The sequence below is a fragment of the Leptinotarsa decemlineata genome, unplaced genomic scaffold, assembly GCF_025532065.1.
Source record: "Leptinotarsa decemlineata unplaced genomic scaffold, Ldec_3_MD MMD2_tig00026340_RagTag_RagTag, whole genome shotgun sequence".
NCBI classification, from domain to species: Eukaryota; Metazoa; Arthropoda; class Insecta; order Coleoptera; family Chrysomelidae; genus Leptinotarsa; species Leptinotarsa decemlineata.
Window position 1 is genome coordinate 10,012,357 of NW_027412694.1, and position 23,094 is coordinate 10,035,450.

The window sequence follows — 23,094 nt, forward strand, 5'->3', positions numbered from 1 at the left end:
TAAACGAAAAGTTGTCTATAGACAAAAACAATCAGCACCCAAATAATGAAAGTCATATTAAAAAATTTTTCAGAAAAATTATTCATAAACATTATTTTGTATTTGAAAAAATAGTAATTACAACAAATAGATGTTAAGAAAATTCGTGCATTTATATTCATATACAACTTTTCAATAAGATTTCCATTCGAATTCCAATTTTCCTACTGGAAATATGAAAACCTATTTTCAAAATTGAATGAAGTGTCCTCATGTTTATAAAAAATATACTTTTAATCGAACCAAAGACCTAAATCTTTATTGACAATGAATTATTTATATGAAATATATTATTGAATCGCGAATTTGACTCGAATTACAATTAGAAAACACTTGAAATTCACGAGATCAAAAACTGACAGCACTGAGGGAATCATCGGCAAAGTATTTTGGTTGGACGGACTTCCACGCAGTTGCAAACACTTCATCAGGTGACCTTGCAATCTGCACGATGCCAGGGAAGTCCGGAACAGCCACCATATATCCCGGAAAATAGCTTGGCAACTGGGTGCCGCGTAACTGTATCCTATTTATGTACTGAACAGGGTCTGTATCCACGTAGAACTCCACGCCGTTAATCATTTCTTGCTCTAAATCTCCAGATTTGCTGAGTTCTTCTATGTCGAGTGCGCCCAAAACGTCAGCTGGTTCGGCCCCAATAACGTTGACCAGGTGTTCCAATTTAGCATTAACCCACAGGGATTTTTCGTCGGAAATAGGTTGAAAGCTCCTGGGTTTGTTCTTACCTGCAAAGTTGAAAAAAAACTATTATAGCCTGTCCAGAAATGAGAGAAACTACAGCAGTATATGTATATATATTAGTGCCATAGGCGTATTGCATTTAAATAATTTACTACCAGCAACGAATTGAATAAAAGAATATACAAAATGTATTCTTGAAAAATCTCATTCATAACAAACAAAATAACAAATCAACTACGACAAATGTGAAAATATGTCTAGAAGTAACCAAGACACTCTCCAACAAATAAGTTGAAAGAGAATATCATATTACTTTCTGTTCGAGTTCAAAAGCCATAGTAGATGGGTACGTCTTAGTCTTAGTCTTAGTGATATTCTTCAGTTCACTTTGAGAGCGCGTTGAATGAAAAGCTGAACAACATGGAAGCTATTTGTTCAGAAACCGTGAAGCGTCCGAAACTGACAGCATTAAATATATCTGAAAAAACAATTGATATGATTGTTTATAATTCTTTAAGAATACAGTATCCGCCCGAAATAAAAAGTAAGGAGGAAGTAATGCAAAAATGCGCGAGTATGACCGGTGTCAATAGATCGACAATTTTTAGAATTTTTAAGGAACTCAAGGAAACAACAGCTTTTTGGAACTGACGCTTTGTTGATATCGAGCTGTTTAAAAATTCGCCGAACTAGCTATTGTCGAAAAGTAATTTCCGGCATTGTAGATTCTAGTGTGGGAATAATGGGTGGTGCCTTTTCCAGAAAATCTACTGTGGAGTGGGACATACATTGTTCAGCTAGTAGATTTGCTTTTTCTAAGGCTGTTGTTGCAATTGAACCATCCGCTTGTGTTAGTAAGGAAATAGTGGATTTTGTAAAGTTTTGATTAACAGCTTTAGCTACCGACTAAAATAATCTAGACCCGTTAGAAGTTCGTTTCATTGAAAAAAAAATTAATGCATTCATGGATGATAGAATAACTTCCGCGACATCAAAGGCACAAGTTTCTGCTCATCTCAATCCAATTCTTATTATCGCTGTTCTGACAAGTTTCATAATTGAGCGATCTAGTGCACAGAACATAAAAGAGCGGAATAGGTGGTTCTGGTCTTTTCATTTTTACTTTTTTCTGCAGAAAAAGTAAAGTGTACTATTGAATCGTTTGAACTCTGATACACTGTGGTAAAATTCCTCTGATACAGCAAAGTGGCAGGGTGTTAAATGCGCAGAAAATATGCAAAAGCTATGCGTTATTGGTAACACTGATCAAGAAGGCGATGAAATGATAGTTGGGTGCAGCTTTTTCAGTTATAATTTTGATAACTTTCATTTGACTTAATATACTCTTCAGAGCAGTTTGCATTTCAGTGTTTGGAACGAAGTTGAATATATTGGATTTCTGTTTTGTTATTATGTATATCAGAAAGATGATTGAAAATACTTCTGATCAATTCCACCAGCTATGATATTGAATGTTTTTGAAAATCATCGAAGGTCACTTGTACGGAAGGGTTATTGGGAAGGGTGGAGAGCTTAGAACAGAAACAATGTATCAAATCATAACAAAGCCATGTATGAGAGGTGAGGGTATGAAAGAAGATCTTGACACTTCAATTTTGCCTTCAAAAACCATATAAATAAATGCTTAAGACGTCGAAGTATTATAAATATTTGGGAAAATTTTCATTTACAGCTTTGTCAATGATTTTAAATATTATTGCTAGTAAAGCACCTGTACTATAGTCTTTCGGAACATTGGAAATCGGCTGTTCTCGAGTAGTCTTCAAATAAGAATGAAAAACTCCTGTTCATAAGATATGATTTCCACAAATGATTTCCAATAATGAAAACACCTGACATCGACCATCCACTCTGTTTATTGTTGAAATATTGTTGAAATATTGTTATTCTGAAATGGTTTTCAAAGATATTCCAAATTGTCCAGTTATAAATGGGTTGAAAAATATTACTGGTAACACCTATTCCATGAACAGCGTAATCCAAACACGAGATGGTTATTGGAATATTTGAAAAAGGATGAATTCATGAAAGATATCAATACTACTATTCCTAATATGGAGGGTGTGGTCAGAAGATTCGATTGATAGAGTAGTAAATACAGTTTCCTTGAAAACTCAGATTCAAAATTTTGCTCCTCGATTCATGGGTGATTCCCATCAATATCCCCAGGAGTTCCTTCGTTATCTTTTAGAAGGTTTACGTGAAGACGTTAATATAATTAATGAAAAACCTAAACCAATCTTAACGGAGATTGACGAAAAATTGAGAAACAGCGGAAATGCACAAGAGTCATGGCTCACATATTTGAGGATGCATAACTCTAAGATTAAAGATAATTTCGTTGGTCAATTGAAATCCATGATAAAATGCACACACTGTGGACACTCATCAGTAACCTTTGATCTTTTCTGGGATTTGTCTCTCTCGAAATCACAAAGAACCGACCAATTAAGTTCGTGACAATGCTTGGATTCGTTCACAAGAGAAAAAACTTTGGATGGGAATGAGAAACCGACGTGTTCAAAATGTAAGGGAAGGAGAAAATGCACAAAGTCCCTATCAATCCACAAGTTTCCCCATATTTTAGTAATTCATTTAAAAAGATTCTCTCCAACGGAAAAATTCAGAGGCAAATTGAATGTTTTCATCGAATTTCCTCTAGAAGGATTGGATATGGACAATTTTGCAGCAGAAAATGTGGCTGCTGGTTATAATCTATATGCACTTGTAAATCACAGAGGGACTACTTACAGAGGGCATTATACAGCTTACTGCAGACCCCCGTAGGCACGTGCTATAAATACAACGATTCACACGTCTTATCAATTTCACTAAAATCGCTTGTGAGTAGAAAAACATACGTGCTCTTTTATGAGATGACTGAGGGAAACTTTCTTCATGCTCCTGTACCAATATATTCGATATTTATATTCAAAGATGTATTTGTGTACCTTATAAGTTGAATTTATATTGTTTTTCAGATAGTAATATATTATAATTGTTATAAAAAAGCATACCTGAATATTCATTATTTTTATAGATGACATCAGCGAGGTTACAAAAAATGTAAATTCTGCTCATCTTCTGCTGACTGGCGACACTTCACAATATATAATCAAGAACGGAAGTGAAGCAATAAAAAAATGCAAGGAATATTTTCTTGAAAACAATTTGATTCTAAATGAAGGAAAAATTGACTGCCTCATATTCAAAACCAACAACAATTCAGAAACGCCACATAACATAATACTTGATAACGAAAACATTATTTTCAATACCTCAGTGAAGTTTCTGGGCATCCACATTGATGATACTTTGAGTTGGACAATTCAGATAGACAATATAGGTATGCAGTAGTTTGTCTTCAGTAATATATGGGATAAGAGTACTTAAAAAATATGTTGATCACGAAGTACTACTAACATAATATTATGCAAACTTCTACTCTATCATGGGGCTAGGAATAACAGTTTGGGGTTCACGTGATAAATTTTGTAGAGTTTTTCTGTGTCAAAAAAGAGTGTGAATGAAATTACATATTCTTGAAATGTATGTAGTTTTAAAATTGTGTTATATTGTGTCGTACTTTTACAAAAAACTTATTCCACTGTTTTGATGGAGTACAAATACTCTGCAGTACATATGTATTTATATCTATCTATCTATTTTCTGTGATTGAAATTGGTCTATGATGTATTTTATATCTTTTAAATAGTCCAATCTACTCTAGAATAATTGAAGAATCTTGAAAAGATTATTTAAAAAAAGTCGTATTGGAAGTCATTCAATACCAGATTTGATTTTATAAGGGTATAATTATGTCTATCACTGTCATGAGTAATTTTCAATGTTGCAGTTAACCAAAAAGTATAACATCTCTTTTTAATTCAAAAAAGTAACATCATTCACACCTATTATTTGCACTGAATCTAATATTCTATCCTAATTTCAAAAGGTTGGTGTACAGTACCTTTCTCTGGTGATTTCTTCATTTCATCCATAACTCTGGTAAAAATGTCGACGTACGGTACTTGTTGTGGTTCTGCAATCCTGGAAAATTTGTCCGCCAGTTTATCCATGTTTTCAGAAACAGACTCGTGATGTACTGCAGTAGGTACATCTTCTGTCGGAATCACAACGTCTTGGAGTGGACCGGGACTCACCGAACTCATTTTAATATACTGCTCATTGGCGGGTTCGGAGAATAGAGAATGGAAAACCTGAAATTAGCATAAAAATGACGAAGGAGGTTTTCAGTGCAAAATTACAAAATCACATAATTTAATCATCGACACGTTGTATAGTCTATCCATTCCCAATTGGAACGGCAATAAAAATAAGAGTACAGTCATAAACATTTCTTGCCTGTGGCCCTTAGTCGCCCAGATAGTTAATAAACGTGCTATCAAATGTAGTTGAGGAATGAAGGCTCGGCTAGCTGGACTGGCTGAATACTAATTTTTTGCCCGTTTCACAATACTTTTTTATCAGTGCCCTGTGTTCGTGGGGTTAGATGAGGTAGTGAGGGGTTTTGCAAACCGATTTTTGAAAATTACCCTAACACCAAACTGATATTTTTGCACTCGACGCGCGTTTCGCTAATAAGGTTAGCATCTTTAGGAGAAGTAAATTGATACTGAATCTAAAGAAAAATTAATATTTTCACCTGCTCCAATAAACTCTATTTATGTCAAGAAAAGCCTTCTTGAAACTTCAACAAAGTTGACTTTGTCTCAATTCGCAATTTATTTGGTGCATTTGATTGGGATAGCGAATTTTTACCCTTAAACTCTGAGGACAGTGTTTCTAAAATGTACTATGTCAGAGATATAAACATTAGACAATATCTACTGGAATATGCTAAACATAAATCTGAATTCCCTCCATTGGTTTAGTGCACATACTATAATGACGGTCAGGGAAAAGAAATAACTTTATAAAAAGTGGAAAATTTTCCGTAACAATATTGACTTTTGAGAGGCAAGTCACAATTTCTGATCGACTTTAACTGCAATACCTATATAAACCAAGTAGAAATCGGAATAACTTCCGATCCCAAACAAATCTGGCAATTTTTAAAGCCGAAAAAGGGCGGTCACTCCACAATCAATGCTATAAACAATCAAGTCAAAATACTTTCAACAGACGGGCAGAAGATATGTGACGTTTTTTGCAGAGTTTTTTGCTTCTTCATTTAACTCGGCAATTGAAATGAACCAATCAGATACTAATAGATTAGCTAGCAGCTCTTCACTAAGTCCTTATCACATCCCTCAAAATACTATTTTTTAGAAAGATTATGGATCTTCCTCAGAAAGCACCTGGCGTGGACCACACTCACCTGTTGCGCTCAAGAAATGTCTCATATCCTATTTATTTCATTCAATGAGTCTATCAAAAAAGCTATTTCCCAAAAATATGGAAAAGTGGTAATGAGTTATTGTTTGAAAACTCTCCATCCATTGAAAACAGTTTATTTATCTATACTGAATATCTCTTGAAGAACACGGACAAAGGCTACCAGGTTGATACCATCTATACCAATTTCAGCAAAGCATTCTAAAAGATAGATCATGCAACTCTACTAGATAAGCTGGCAGAAATCGGTACACATGTTCATCTGCTGGGATGGTTTCAGTTGTATATTACCAAACAGTCTCGGCCAGTCACTCTGGGAAAGTTCAGTTCTAGATTCATTAATAGTACTTCCGGAGTTGCTCAGGGCTTCCATTTGGGGCCTCTTCTCTTCAACATTTATATTAACAATATATCTAGTCGTTGTTTCTCCTACTGTTTAATGTACGCTGACGAAAGTATTCCATACTGTGACATGTACCAATGATTCACTTCTCATACAAAACGATATTGATAATCTTGTGAAATTCTGCTAGAGAAACTATTCCATAATCTTGAAAAATACCACTCCATCACGTTTACAAGAAACAAAAAAAATAACCACCAACAATATCATAAACAGGCAGCAGCTAAAGAAAATATCCGAAGTCACAGACTTGGGAGTGGTATATGACTCTAACTTTTATTTAACTCGCATATTAACTATATTACAAAAAAAGCTAATTGATCTCTTGGATTTCAGATCAGGACTTGTCACGACTTTAGAAATACTAACTCTGTTCGTACATTTTACATGGCTTAAAACAGTCAGCTCAGTTTTGTTTCGGTTATATGGAACCCCCTGTATATCTCATATATTGAACCTATACAAAGCAAATTCATCACCTATATCAATGGAATTTTTTTTCATCATCTCAATGATCTATTGAAAATTAAAATACAACTCAATCTGATAGCATTGGCAGGTAGACGCCAAATAGCTGATATTGAGGTCATATAAATATAAAATAATAATAATAATAATAGCTGACCGAGCAGCTGATAAACTCGGTATAGTTTTCGACTCTGAACGAGGTGACTACAACTCTGTCACCGAGTTGGAACCCGTTCAGCAAAAAGCTCAGATAAAAGCCGCAGAGATCACCTTACTTCTGCGGAAACACAAGGATAAGCCAATGCATGGAGTCTTCTTCAATAACATTGGAGACCTTGGCTTATCAATGCGTCTGACGTTCGCTTTTCTCAGGTCGAGTGGGCTGAAGTCGGAAACTGAGGGGTTCATCATGGCTTGCCAGGATGGTGTCTTCAACACCTTAGTCTACCGCAGTCGCATGATGGGTATAGAGGTTCCTGACACAAGGTGCAGGGCCTGCCGCGAGGCGCTCGAAACCCTAATGCACTTGCTATCAGCATGTCCAGCATATGCGGTCTCGGCCTATATCCATCGACATAACGCGGCCCTAAGAGTGCTATATTACCATCTACGGCACTCTTAGGGTATTGACGAGACACCGGTGTTGCCCCACGCTCCGGGGGATATTGAATCTGTTGTGGGGAACGAGAAGTGCCGAATTTATTGGAACTATTCGTTCCCCACCCTCAGGCTCATACAAGCTAATAAGCCTGATGTAGTCCTTCTCGACCACCAGACCAAAACAATATTTGTCGTGGAGTTTTCAGCTCCTGGTGAGAAGAATATCGTCAGAAAAGAGGAGGAAAAACGGATAAAATATCGAGATTTTCTCTTCGAACTCAGCAGACTCTATCCAGATCACTCTGTCAAGATGGTTGTTCTGATTATTGGAGTCCTTGGTGGAATACTGTCCTCTCTACTCTCGAATCTTAAAATCATACCGGCTTGTCGCACTAAGGCAGAAATCTTAGCCGCACAGATGCAGAAGGCTGTCATTCTTGGCTCACTGCGCTTGCTCAGGGTACATGATTTTCGGACCCAATGATCACTTACACCACGGTGTGGGGAGTGGTCATTGATTGATAATGCTGGCGCGCCCTCCCGAATGTATCGGGGCTTCGGGGGATAGGGCCTGACCAGCGCACACTACGGTGAAAAAATAATAATGATAATAATAATAATGTGTCTTTATTGTTACGATATTAGCATTGTATTGAATCAACTTTCAATCAATGTATGTAAATAGGTGTTGTAAATTTTACAACTCTATATCCAAATTAATAGATATTGACATCTTGTCTAATTCCCTCGGAACCTTCACCACGTCTCTCAAACGTTCATATAATCATTTTCATCTCTAACTATTGCAATTTGCACTACACTTGATCAACAACTGTTAATAACACGATATCGCATATTATGTAATACAATCAAATCATTTACTGTTATTTTTACTTCATCATTTGTGAAAACTCTCTTTGGGTTTGTCCCGTTTTGTATTCTACTGGATATAAATGAATAAATAATGCAGTGAAAAAATAAGAAAACAGCTACGTTTCATACCTGATCTGGGGCAGCTCTGGGAGATATTCCATTCTCTACCGTATGCATCATATTAGCCATTGTCTCTGGAGTCGGTTCTGACTGCGCCTCGTCAGCAGTAACCTCTGGTTGCATAATTGACTCTTCCAAAAGTGCCATAGATTCGGAATTGAGCCTGAGCTGTTGAAGCCGCTGTTTTACTTCAAACTTTCCAGGAGACAAATTCAGGTCAGGAGGTATCATCTTCAAAGTATTTTCTACATCTTCTTTCTCTTCTCTCACGAGTTGGGCTACATCGGCCGGCTTCATAGTGATTCCATGATCGAGAGGTTCGGTAATGGTACGCAGAACTTCTCTAGAGATTGTCGTGTAGCTAGGAGTCACAGTTACTGTACTGGTAACGCCAATAACTTCCTTTCCCTCCTTCATTGGTAACTGTGGATCTAGTTGTTGCACCGCCACCTCCACCATACCAGTTTCCCCTAATGATTCATCGAACTCGGTTAACGCAAGATTTTTGACCAGCTTCTCTCCTTCAGCACCTCTTTCCATTCTTCGTTCGAAAACACCTTTTTGCAATACTGGTTGTCTACCAGCAGGGGTTTCGACAACTTCTGGTTCGGCCGTTGTTACTCTTTTTCCTTCGAAATGAACATAAATATAGAATGGCATATGCTGAATTGCTTCAGAAAGCAGAGAGCAGAATACCAACTGAAATATACCATTATGGTTTAAAATTTTGAAACCATAGAAGAAAAAATTACAAAATGTTCATAAAATGAAAATATACTATTCTTACAATTCGACGAAATACAAAATATTATGACTGATGACTACGTTTATCTCAAAAGATTTGATTCGATTAGAATATATTAAAATATATCTGCCTTCTTTTAATGTCTTTATTAAATGATGATTATAACAGTAATGATATCGGCCTGATATTTTCAAATTTATATTTCTCATCCATCCATTCTTTCAAAGCTTCTCTCAAGAATTTTGGTTGGTTCCTTCACAGGTTCATCTTTTACTTCACTATTATAGGTTTTTCAAACTTTTCAAATTCTTCATAACTGACTTCAAAAAAGATATAAATCAAATTTCAATTTTAACGTGACTCAACTTGTAGAAGTCAACTTGTAGAAAGTGAGTTTGAATTTTTGAAATAACCTATTCTATATTTCTTGTTTTTTGTCGCCTAAGTTTCAGTACGGATCGAAATTTTGATATTTCATTCAGAAACCAAAATTTATATTTCAGTCATATTTTCTCATTAGATCGTTCTTTAGGGTATTCGATAATTCGAATGGTTTGGTTTGTTGGGTGTTTGATTATTTACTCGTAGTACTATAATTCAATGCTGATACAAAAGTATTTGTTTCGAAAGTATTCTTGCTTTTGTTTGAAGGTGGTTGACAATGTTTCGTGGTGCATTTTATCAGTTCAGATTTCCATTGTTTACTGTGATATAAATTGATTTGAAATACCTGAAAAAAACTGTAAAAAATTAAAAAGATTAGTTGAAAAATAACAATTATATTATGCAAAAAAACTGAAATTACAATGAAATAAAATACAAGCAACAACTAAAAAAGTTGAAAAATTTACCTATCAACACGAGATGGAAATTTAAAAAAAATTATTAACTAGAAATGAAAATTAAAATGAAAAGATTCCAAACCGAATTATTTCACGACGTTTCGATTCTTAGTATCCACAATCGTCCCAGTTATCATCCGGAGATGATTGTAGATACTAACAATCGAACCGTCGTGGAATCTTTTAATTTTCATTTCTAGTTAATAATTTTTTTTTAATTTTCATCTCGTGTTGATAGTTCAATTTTTATATTTTTTTTTAGTTGTTGCTTGTATTTTGTTTCATTGTAATTTCATTTTTGTTTGCTTAATATAATTGTTATTTCTCAGATAATCTTTTCAATTTTTCACAGATTGTTTCAGGGATTTCAAATCAATTTATATCATATAAAACAATGGAAGTCCGAACTAATGAAATATATTCTTTTGTCCTGAGATTCAATGTTTATATGAAAGTAGTGGTTTCGAAAAGACGTTCATTTTTACGACCGGTTTTGAGTTTTATTTCATTATCAAGTATAAAAACTAACTAATACATTTGAAATCTTAAAACGTGGTTATATAGGGAGTTTGAAGGTGAGCTTCATGGAGAGATAATTATACGAACAGGGGTGCCAGCTATAAAAATCCAACACTGAATATTATATAAATTATCGGGGTTGTCAAACTTATAAATTCAAGAGTGAAAACCTACGACCTGGGTGTAACATAAGTACGTTAAAATATTCAAGTGACGTATTTCTGTGACAATTTCAAGAAAAAAAAGTCTATATGAACTTGTGTCCGAAAATGCTTCGTTTTGGAGATACGGGGTGTTGAAATTGAATTTTTTTGTTCGCTTTTTAAAAATAACTCTTGTAAAAAATAAGTTATTTGAACGAAATTCGGTGCCCGGGGTTTTTTTACGTGGGAAATCATAATTACGTATTAATGTTCATGTAACATCTAGAGGGCGCTGCGTACGCTGCCATTATTTATTTCAAATTGCCCTAACTTTTCTGACAGTAAACTTTTAATACTTTTCATGAAAAAATCTAATTCCCACACCTTTTCCAAGTAAAAAAGGTACACTTCCTGAACAACGCTGGAGGTGATCGTTTTCGAGATATTTACAATTTTCTATATCGATGTATATTACTTTATAGCCAAATTTGATTTTATTAATTTTTGTCACTCTCCGCTTGTAAAGTAAGTTAATTAAATCGAGTAGGCTATGAAATTTTGTTTTTTAAAAATAAAAGTTCGCTGTCACATTTTTAACTATTAATTGGCAAATTCACAGTTCGGAGTTTATGAAGTCATTTTTTGGTACCATGCCCGACTTTACGAATGCTGAAATGGCTAATATGGTTTTTGCATACGGCTTGGCTGACGGAAATTCAAGCGAGGCCAGACGCATCTATCAGAAAGGGTATCCCCAACGCGTGACTCCTTGTGCAGCGACATTTGCGAATCTTTTCTGACGACTTTCTGAATCTGGGAGCTTTGAAACAAATTCTGCAGTACAACGGCCACGGACTACAAGAACTCTAGAATTGGAGGCGGCGGTCAAACTTTAAATGTGAGTCACATGACAGTTTACAGAATTTTAAAGGAACAGCAATTATTTACCATATTCAGCGTATCCAGGCACTTACGCTACATGATTTCCAACCACTTATCGAATTTGCTCAATGGATTCAAAGAAAAGTCGAACAACATCCGCAAATTTTATCCTCTTCACAGATGAGGCTAATTTTTCAAGAAATGGTATCATGAACTTCCATAACAACTACATCTGGGCGGACGATAACCATGCAATAACATGCAATAACATGCAATAACGCAAACTCATTTCCAAGACAGATTCTCTTTTGATGTATAGGTAGGCATAATTGGGGATTATTTAATTGGGCCCTATTTTCTCCCCTTACGTTTGAAAGGAGATGCTTATCTACATTTTTGGAACACGAATTTCCCCAACTTATAGAAGATGTTCCCAAGTTTGAACAGTTGTTGTAATAGTTGTTTCGTTTAATTCTCATATGTTTATTTTCCTAATAAATAACATAGTACTTCTCTGATTTTTTTTTACAAACTCCGAAATGTAGCACTTTCTGAATGAATAATTAAACCTGACAAATTTTTTAATTTGGATTGAATAAGCAGTTCGATAATGCTCAGTTTTAAAGAAGTCTGTATGGGTATACTGCGTATATAGTTTGATGAAAATAACTATGATTGCAAAAAACTGATGACAAAAACCTACCATGTTTTGAAAAATTTCAACAATCTTCATTTCGAAAACGAATCATTTTTTGTTAAACATTTTATAGGAAAATATGTTTATTTTGACGAGATCCACCACAAACTTAGTTTTTGTAATGTTCTCAGCAACTTCACTTAGCGCCCTAGGAGCTAAGTAATATGCATCGATAGAGAAAATTGTAAATATTTCGAAAACGATCACCTCCAGCGTTGTTGAGGAGGTGCTCCTCTTTTACTTGGAAAAGGTGTGGGAATGAGGTTTTTTAATGAGAAGTACCAAATGTTTACTGCCAAAAAAATTAGGGAAACTTGAAAATAATGCTTCATATATTCGCGGGCAGGTGGCGCTATACGTAACCTCGTTGATATAATTCGAACACACTTTACAAGTATTTCTTCATTTGAAAAAAAGTATTTTTTTATCAACACGCGCGCCTGCTGCATTATTTGTAACCCTCCTTTGCGCGCCTGATGCTGCCTTCCTTTGGCTTGGTAGCTGATTTTCAGGCTCCCTCTCCTGAATCGGAATGGTAATTTTTCTAAACAATATACGGTTGATTGATACTAAAGTTAAGATAAAATAAATATTGCCTAAAAAGTCTACAAAACACGCTTTTATAGCATACAAAACTAAAAAATGAAAAATAAATATAGTTTAAAAGAACTAAAAAACACGCTTTTAAAGAACATCGCACTAAAAAGTTAAAAATAAGTTATTTCAAAATAAGCTTAAAACGGTAACGAACGAAAAATACTAGTATTATTGTGAAAAACGAAACAGGCGCTTGATATAGAAAAAATATGGCACAAAGCGCCCACGCTTTTTTTACAATAATAGTAGTAGTTTTCGTTCGTTATTATTTCAAGCTCATTTTTAAAAGATTATTTTTAACTTTTCAGTGCGATGTTCTTTAAAAGCGTGTTTTTCAGTTTTTCTAAACTATATTTATTCACCTCTAATAAAACTATTACGTTACTAAATGAATAAACTAATAAATATTGGTAATAACTTTTCGTAAATTACCTTCTTTTAAGAAATTTCTTTCTCTGCAATTTTTTACCCATATTTCGAATATTTTCCCATATCACGAATATTTTCAATACTTCTCGAAATATTTGCAAAAAAAGAATCCTATATTTTTTTTCACTTATCTGATTATTAATTTTGCAGTTTTTTTAACAGAACCTCACATTTTTCAAAAAGTTTCTAGGTGCCATTCTAAATCGAAACATAATTTTCGGAAAAGACAAAAATCATTGAAAATAAAACTTTTTGCTTATTGTTCTGTATTCTGCCCATGACTTTGTTTGTATAGACTTGGATCTGAAGAGAAATACGTATAATGAAAGAAATTATTGGGATCAATTGTTTCACCCATATAATTATTATACAGGGTGTTTTCTAACTACGGTACGAAACTTCAGAGGGTAATTCCTTATGTCGTTTTGAGATAAAAAGTTCTTGTAAACATATGTCCGGAGTTGCTCTGTTTCTGAGATACATTCTTTTATGAGATACAGGGCATTGAAGTTTGAAAAAAAAACGGTATTTATAAAATATCATGAATATCCTTATACCGATTTGGTTGAAATTTGCTACAGTTATTGGAAGTAAAAGGGCGCTTATTAAGCCCTAACTAGATAGAAATTTTTGGGTCCAGTGAAGTCTCAGTGGGCACCTCAGTCAACAATATTGGGAGAAAAAGTACGCCACTGACTTGTTGTTGTAGTTTTTCATTTATTTTTTGGAATAATCAAGTGAAAATACAACTTTTTGTCGCTTGTGTTTTATTTTGAAGTTATGTACCGTAGTAAGTAAATACCCTGTATAGTCGACATTTGTTGCATATTCCATTTCTCTCTGAACCCAAGTATTGAAGTCCACACAGACAAAATCGCGAGCAGAAGCTATTAAAAAACAATTAGGAATGAATCACCTTTTGCAGAAACCTTTTTCTTTTGTTTATCAGAAGATTTTCTATAGAGCGATTGATTGACTTGATCTTCTAAAGAGCCTGGTGCTTGCTGCCTCTCCCTCGACGGTGGTCTTTTCCGATCCTCAGGGGTTACCCTGTCAGATCTGTGAAACATCTTAGGATCCGTTAATAAAGACTTGGGTACATTAACTCCTATTCCGTACGGCTTGGATGGTTTAGATATATTGGATTGGACAGGTAGTACCCGTTCCGTCTTAGGAGCAAAGGTCCCTGGGGAGGGACTCTTTCTGTCTGGAGTACCCTCCAATGGAACGGCAAGTGTTTGCTTCCTGAGTTGTGGCTGGGGTGTTGATTCAACTGTTTTCTGAGGAAGAGTGGCGGGTCGACGAACTCCAGGTATTCCAGAGGGAGCCGCTATTTGACGAGGAATAGTGCCCTGAGCAGTAGTTTGAGGTATTCCTGAAGGTCTGCTTACACTTTTCTGTGGTATACTCTGGGCATTAGTTTGAGGTATTCCTGAAGGTCTGCTTATACGTATCTGTGGTATACCTGGAAAATGCAAATAACTTTTTTTAATTTCGGGATTAGAGGGAATATCCTTCATTGGTTTGTAAATTATATGAGTGATAGACAACAATATGCTTGCATATAAAATCAAAAAAGTTCCATAAGAAAAATAAATTTTGGGACACAGCCAGGATCTATTCTTGGTCCACTCCTTTTTTTCAATATACATCAACTCGATAACAAATTTACCCCTGAAGGAGTCGGTTAAATTATTTGCTCATTATCCAACAATTATACTCTTCGGATAACTTCGACAAAATGATGATACAGAAACAGACATGTAAACAGTTTCAAGAGAATAATTTAACTTTAAAAATTTCCAAAAATCTTCGTATATGGATATTTCTAAAAGATTATTGAACAACTGTACGAATCCAATAATTTTAATGAATGTATTTCATCAGTTCGGACTTCCATTGTCTAATATAATATAAATTGATTTGAAATACCTGAAAAAATAAAAAAGATTAACCAAAGGTAACAATTTTATTTAACAAAAAATTGAAATTACAAGGAAATAACATACAATATTATTATTAATATTTCAATTTTTTATTTTCTGGTTGTAGCTTGTATGTTATTTCTTTCTAATTTCAGTTTTTTGTTTAATAAAATTGTTACTTTCGTTAATCTTTTTAATTTTTTTATTTTTTTAGGGATTTCAAATCAATTTATTTTATATTAGACAATAGAAATCCGAACTGATGAAATACACCACGAAACATTGTCAACCACCTTCAAACAATAATTTAATGAATTATATCAATTCTATTAAATTTCCAGGAATATGTATTGATGGAAATTTATCGTAGACAAAACATATTGAAATTATTCGAAAAGAAGTAGCATCCCTCATTGGTATTCTATGGAAAATCAGGAACTATGTTCCCCTAAAATCTTTGAAAAGTATTTATTTCAATCTTGTACACTCACAACTGCATCATCCCATTTTTATTTGGGGATCAGTCAATAAATACACGATGAAACTTTTGAAATCTTTATAAAATAAAACTATTGTAAAATAAAACTACCACGTTTTAAGATTGTGAAAGAAAATCTCGATATTCCCCATCTGAAAACACTTTATTATGGACTAATTCAGACACAGTTATCATACGGAATCCTAGGATGAGGGGTAGTTAACGCGACATATATGAATTGCCTAAATATTGTTAAAAAAAAAATTCTGAAAATGATTCTAGGAAAGTCACGAAAGCAGGAATTATGGATGTGAGACAACTATTTTGCTTGAAAATGTTACTGAATGTTAAGAAAAATAAAATAGGGAAAAAACCCATAAACCATCCTTATAATACCAGGAAAAAAATAGTAATGTTTTGATTCCAAAATGCAAAAAATTTGTTGGACAGAGATATAGTAATTTTTTAGGTCCAAAGATCTGGAACTTAGTGCCTGAAAACATAAAAAAACGTTGTGAATTTTATTACTTCCAAACAGACACTAAAAGAATGGATTGAAACGAATAGAAATGCATGTCATAACATAATGAATCAGTTGCAGTTACAAAAAATTTCATTTTTTCAGCCAAATTTGTATATCTTCATTGCGGCGACGAATTTTGGTAATCTATTTTGAAACGTGTCTGTATTATGATTATGATTATTATATTATTATTATTCTTATATTATATTAATATTATTATATTTGTTTTATCTTAGTATTTTGTCTATGTAATATTTGTACTTCATTATTATTTATGTTCTCGTCAAATATTATTTCGTTAAATTATTCTGTATGTTGGCTATATCACATATAAGCAATACTTTTTATATTGCTTCAGTGATGCCGTTGTTTATTCAACAATCATCAAATATGCTTATGTACTTCAATTGTAAAATTTTGAACTTTTTTTGAATAAACATTATTATTTTTTTTCCACCGTAGTGTGCGCTGGTCAGGCCCTATCCCCCGAAGCCCCGATACATTCGAGAGGGCGCGCCAGCATAATCAACCAATGACCACTCCCCACACCGTGGGGTAAGTGATCATTGGGTCCGAGAATCATGTGCCCCGAGCAAGCGCAGTGAGCCAAGAATGACAGCCTTCTGCATCTGTGCGGCTAAGATTTCTGCTTTAGTGTGACAAGCCGGTATGATTTTAAGATTCGAGAGTAGAGAGGACATCATTCCACTAAGGACTACAATAATCAGAACAACCATCTTGATAGAGTGATCTGGTTAAAGTCTGCGGAGTTCGAAGAAAATATCTCGATATTTTATCCGTTTTTCCTCCTCTTTTCTGACAATATTCGTCTCGCCAGGAGCTGAAAACTCCACGACAAATATCGTTTTGGTCTGGTGGTCGAGAAGGACTACATCAGGCTTATAAGCTTGTATGAGCCTGAGGGTGCGAAACGATTAGTTCCAATAAATTCGGCACTTCTCGTTCTCCACAACGGATTCAATATCCCTCGAAGCGTAGGGCAACACCGGTGTCTCGTCAATACCGTAAGAGTGCCGTAGATGGTAATATAGCACTCTTAGGGCCGCGTTATGTCGATGGATATAGGCCGAGACCGCATATGCTGGACATGCTGATAGCAAGTGCATTAGGGTCTCGGGCGCCTCGCGGCTGGCCCTGCACCTTGTGTCAGGAACCTCTATACCCATCACGCGACTGCGGTAGACTAAGGTGTTGAAAACACCATCCTGGCAAGCCATGATGAACACGTCAGTTTACGACTTCAGCCCACTCGACCTGAGAAAAGCGAAGGTCAGGCGCTTTGATAAGCCAAAGTCTCCAATGTTATTGAAGAAGACCCCATGCATTGGCTTATCCTTTTGTCTCCGCAGAAGTAAGGTGATCTCTGCGGCTTTTATCTGAGCTTTTTGCTGAACGGGTTCCAACTCGGTAACAGAGTTGTAGTCACCTCGTTCAGAGTCGAAATCTATACCGAGTTCATCAGCTGCTCGAGCAGCTGTCCTAAAGAGAAATGTTCCAATTCCTGCTCCCTATTATTATTATTATTATTATTACTATCCATTCTAATGTCACACAGTTTTTGAAACGTTTTAACCTTTTATCCTAACTTGGGTGGTGTATCGCTAACGACGTATCATTTCTGAACACCCTAACGCTACACAGTCTTTGACACGAATAAAATCTTGACTTGAGTGGGAGGTCCATACTTGTATCCTGATTCTGAGTTGACAGAGTTCTTTGTATATATTATACAACTTGTTGCCCGCGGCTTCGTCCGTGTAGAATTTGGTAGTTGCAGTACTAGTTAGTACTATGTTGCTGTATCACTGCTGTTCCAATGTTTTGACAGAATCAGAATCAACGAACTTAGGCGTGCGCAGCGCTATAGAACTGTGCTTTCAAAAAATTGTTCTACAGCGCCACCTAGTGGCGAGTTATAGAAAAATTTATAGCCTAAAAATCTTCTCTATGAAGAATTACTTATACATGCCAAGTTTCATCACGACAGGTTGAGCGATGTAGAAGTTTATCACTTACCAACCAACCAACAAACATCCATTTTTATATATTAGAATTAAATTTGCATCTTTTTCACCATGGTACACTACCATGGTACACTAAGTAGTCAAACCCTGTCATTTGATACCCATATTGAGGTAGTTGTGGATGTTATAAATGGTTCATTTTTAGTCAGCTCTGTATTGAACTGTTCCATTAAATTTTGAGTGTGCTCTGTAGACGTGTTTAGATGTTGTTATTTGTTTGATGAAGTGGTTGTCAATTTTGATGAATGAAAGTTATGACGCAACTTGATTTTCTTTTTTCGATTTCGAACGTATTCAAATATATTAAAATAATTGAACCATTGCAACAAAAAATTCAACAGGTTATGGGCCCAAGACTGTATTCGATAGAGTATATTGACAACGAAAGTTTTGAATTTAGCGCAGAGGTGAATTGACATTTAGCATGGACGACTTGAAAGTAGAAAAACTGAATTCCGAGAATTATCGATATTGGTCTATGAGGGCGCAAGGAATCCTGGAAGTTAAAAATCTGAGGCAAGCTGTTGATCCTGGTTTTGACGAGAATGAAATTATAGTTGAAAACAGGAAAAAAGATCATGGTGCAAAATCTGTTATCTATCTATTGGTGAATATGGACATTCTCCATGACATAATGCATTGTAAAACAGCTAAAGACATATAGGAAACTTTGAAGAGAATACATACTAAATTTGATACTTGGCATGGCTCACTGTTACTCAAAGAATTTATCAATACCACCAAAAGCTCATACTAGACGATCAATCAGTAGCTAAATAGACGAAACGGGTTATATTATTATATCAAGTATGTCCACTCAATTTGTGAAATCATATCATAAAATTTGAATTCAGGCAGAAAGTTCTAGCAGTATTCAGGTGTACCTGATCAATATGAGCACTTAGCAAGGAATCTGAGAGCTAATGAAGATGATCTGAATATGTGCAATTTGAAGTCAAAGCTGCTAGAAGAGGAAAGACGAATCGAAAGTAAGCTGAATGGACATAAAGAAAAGACACAGATTGCTTTCAAAAGTGAAAATTCCAGACCTACACGTGGAAAACCATTCAACAGAGCAGACTCGACCCGAAATAGAGAAAGTAGTACCAAAACAACAAAACCCAGTTATTTACATGAACGTTTGAGGTGCTACGGATGTCTGGAGATAGGTCAAATTGAAAATAATTGTACTTTGTCTACAGCAAAAGAAACGAAACAAGACATATCTTCCAATGAGTTGAAAAGTCAAAAGCTTCAACTTCAAAATTTGCATTTAGTGCTTCACGAATAGAAAAAATAGAGAATGCACATCATTTTTCTCATTTGGTGAATAATAAAACAAACTGGGATACTTGGATACTAGACAGTGGATCTACCGATGATATTACATCAAATTTTGAGAAATGCATAAATTTTACCAAACAAAACAGTTGTAGAAATAGCTAGTGGCAAGACTATTAACTGGTTTTGGAGATATTAAACTACGATTGGACGAAGAAAATGGAGAATCCGTTAGATTACTTAAAAATGTTCTGTATGTTCCAGAACTGAGGACTAATTTATGGTCAATCAGTGTAGCGACAGTAGCAATAATTGCTCCAAGTGGAGAACTTTAATACCAAAGACTTGGAGGAAATGAAAAATATTTCATCAGTCAGAGTTACGAGAGATCAAGATAAAATAAGATTAGACCAGTCATTATATGCCATCGAACTTTTGAGAGAAATGAACATGTTGGAAGCGAAAAAGGTATCTACTCCTCTACCCGTACCTTTGAATGAAGTAGATAAAAAATTATATTAGAAAGTCGGAAGTCTTTTATATTTGTCGGTTTCAACAAGACTGGATTTAGTATTCCCGCTACATTTATAAGTCAGTTCAATAATAGACTCTCACAGCACTATTAGAAGATTATGAAACATATTCTCCGATATCTAAATGGGACAAGAGACTAATGGTTAGAATACTCCACAACTGGAAAAATATTATGGAAGCCCTTACAGTCACGCAGATTGAGGATCCAATGAAACAGATGGAAAGTCCGTAGCTATGTTTTCGAAATTGGAGGAGGAGCTGTGAGTTGGTCCAGCCGTAAGCAACACTGTTGCAATAAGTACTGTTGAATCAGAAATTATCGCCTTGAGCGGAACAACCAAAGAACTGAATTTTTTGAAAAAATTGGCTCAATTTTTTTCTGATTGTTTCTCTATTTTTATCGACAATCAAGGTACGATTGATACTCATATTGAAATAGTTGGGAAAAAAATATGTGATCCGCCATTTTGTAGCTCCGGCCATCTTGAATTTGCATCTTTTTAAAAGTGTACTACTATTCTACTACTCAAGCCCTATCATTTGATACCCATATTGAGGTAGTTGTGAATATTCAATCCGCCATTTTGTAGCCGCGGCCATCTTGAATTTGTATAATTTTTTTAAGTTCACTACTAGTAGTCAAGCCCTGTCATTTGAAACGTATATTGAGGTAGTTGTGAAAAAATATGTAATCTGCCATTTTATAGCTGGGTCCATTTCGGATTCACAATAATACAGAATTAATTAATTTGTATTGTTTTCAAAACTAAATATGTTTACCGAATATCAGATCAGTCTGTCAATAGGAAGGGGGTCAAACTTCTTTAAATTTGACCCAAACAAACACACAAACAGGACAAGCTGAATAAAACCATTTAAAAAAACTTTGTTTACATCGACAATTTCGGTGTCAATATTACTGGAGTGATTTCCCAACACCAAATCGTTATTTTTACACCTCCACTTGGTGATCGAAACACGTGTCGAGGTGTAAAAATAACGATTTGGTGTTGGGAAAAAACTCCAGTAATATTCATTACTACACCAAAGGTTCCATCTCCTTTGAAGTGGATTGAGTATATTTGTATCACCATTTAATAAATGCGACTGATATGGAGCGGATCAATGTTGTCGATATAAATGTAGTTATGACAAAAATTTTCCTACACTGGAACCATAGTATAAATATATTCTTCATACTATGCTGAAAATGAATAAATTACTGTTTTTCGACTGAAACTAGATAGTTCTAGTCATATCAAAATGATATTAACTTGGTTATCGAAACGCGAACCGAAAGACAGGGATTCAGTTCTGGTGCAGGAAAAATGTTTACTTCAAATTAATTGTACACCGGAGATTTCAATTTTATATATCAAGAGATAAAATTTATGAATATACCTTGAGATGGAGGTCTAAGTCTACTTGCTGGCTGTGATGGGGCAGGTTGTACTTGGGGAGGTCCAGAAATACCTTGGGATGGCCTAGAAATTTGACTTGGCGGCTGGTCAGGTTGGGCTCTTCTACTTATTGCACGAGGAGCTTGTAGCCCAGACGGTCTGGGTATCGATCGTTGGGGCCCTTCAGCTTGAGGTGCTGATGCTGCCGGGCATGGCGTTACTTCGGTCACAGCAGTTCTTGACTCCGTCCTTGTTGCGTTCGTACCGGGGATGCGTGTTGTTCTGGTTGCAGTTGCCGTCACAGTTCTAGGCCCCTGAAAGCCAAATCTGTTTCGCGGGATCTGAGACATTTTGATGCTAAATGGATAGTTTCACGAAAATTTATCAGAAATGTTTCTAAGTATGTCACTTTAACGTCAATGTCACTTTTGTTTTGTTTGTAAAGGGTGATATTGGATAATATATTAGTGAAATTAGTTTGTGACATTTTTGCAAGCCTTGGACATATTTTCATCTCATCATTAATGTAATGTTACTTTTTTACCCGTGGGTTGACCAATAATTGACTACACTGAATGATCAAACTCAACTTTATTTCACTTCAAATACACAAACACTTCAACTAAAACTTCAACTATTATTTGAATGTCTATCGCCTTACTAGATAACTTCGCGTACCGCACTGTAACGTTCACTTGACTGTCCCGATATCCTCGTGGCTAGCCTTCAAATATCGTAATCGAATGTTGTCGAAATTTCTCCGAAGTTTTGTCGAAGTCGGTAGAATTATTCTCTCTGCTTCTCGATTGGCGGGGAATCATCGTGCACTCGCGCGCTCTTAGCCATGGCACGCCTGGTTTATGGCTACCAGCGGCGGCCGGCGTTGTTTTTTTTCGAGCATAATTTACAACAATGAGTTTGTTATGTGTTTCATATTGTATGAAGTAAAGTACGTTGTAAGCAATTACTTTTGTTGTAACTCAGATATTTTTGTTCATTGATATCTTGTGTGGAGTCAAAATATATTGGTTGGGTTGGGTGGGGTAGGTTAGTAAAATATACATCAATTTTTACATCACTGACATTTGTATTTTACTGAAATATCTTAACTGATGGATTCATAAACATAGAAATTATGCACCAGAAATATTTTCTAAGATTGTCCATACTTATTTTTGAAAAAGAAAACTCTTGAAGTGGATTTAGTTACCAGAATGCAAACCAAACTGTATTCTGGTAAAATTACCTGGGACTGAAACGTAACTGATACTTAAATAATAATAATAATAATAATTTTTTATTATTTCCTTGTTGAAAAGTACATTGTTATACGTACAGTGACAAGCAAAACGTCTGAGAGTAGAACACGTTACAGAGTATAATGTTTGTAGTAATCAATAATCTAAAAATATGATACATATAGGTATATACATATAATTATTTGTTTGGCTTAGATTATGTAAAAAAATA

At 35.1% G+C, this 23,094-nt stretch overlaps 2 protein-coding genes across 2 annotated transcripts in view; one reads left to right on the forward strand and one right to left on the reverse strand.

The window, feature by feature from the left end:
- The window catches only part of Nost (Nostrin), a 288,623-nt gene that overhangs the window by 180,374 nt on the left and 85,155 nt on the right, over positions 1–23,094 (forward strand). The window lies entirely within an intron of this gene.
- On the reverse strand, positions 255–22,066 carry LOC111515535 (uncharacterized). Its single transcript, XM_074183579.1, has 5 exons — positions 21,626–22,066; positions 14,355–14,903; positions 8,594–9,213; positions 4,733–4,982; positions 255–785 (listed from the first exon to the last, which is right to left on the reverse strand). The coding sequence occupies exons 1-5, from the start codon at positions 21,972–21,974 to the stop codon at positions 388–390; spliced, it is 2,166 nt and encodes a 721-aa protein (XP_074039680.1). The 5' UTR covers positions 21,975–22,066; the 3' UTR covers positions 255–387.

What these genes read in the sequence shown, in the direction of transcription:
- LOC111515535 (XM_074183579.1), bottom strand. Translation starts at nt 21,974, where the DNA reads ATGTCTCAGATCCCGCGAAACAGATTTGGCTTTCAGGGGCCTAGAACT. An exon ending in GAAAAAGGTTTCTGCAAAAG is followed by an intron (nt 9,214 to 14,354) that starts GTGATTCATTCC and finishes TTCATTTCGAAG; the next exon opens with GAAAAAGAGTAACAACGGCC. An exon ending in GAAGAAATCACCAGAGAAAG is followed by an intron (nt 786 to 4,732) that starts GTACTGTACACC and finishes TCAACTTTGCAG; the next exon opens with GTAAGAACAAACCCAGGAGC.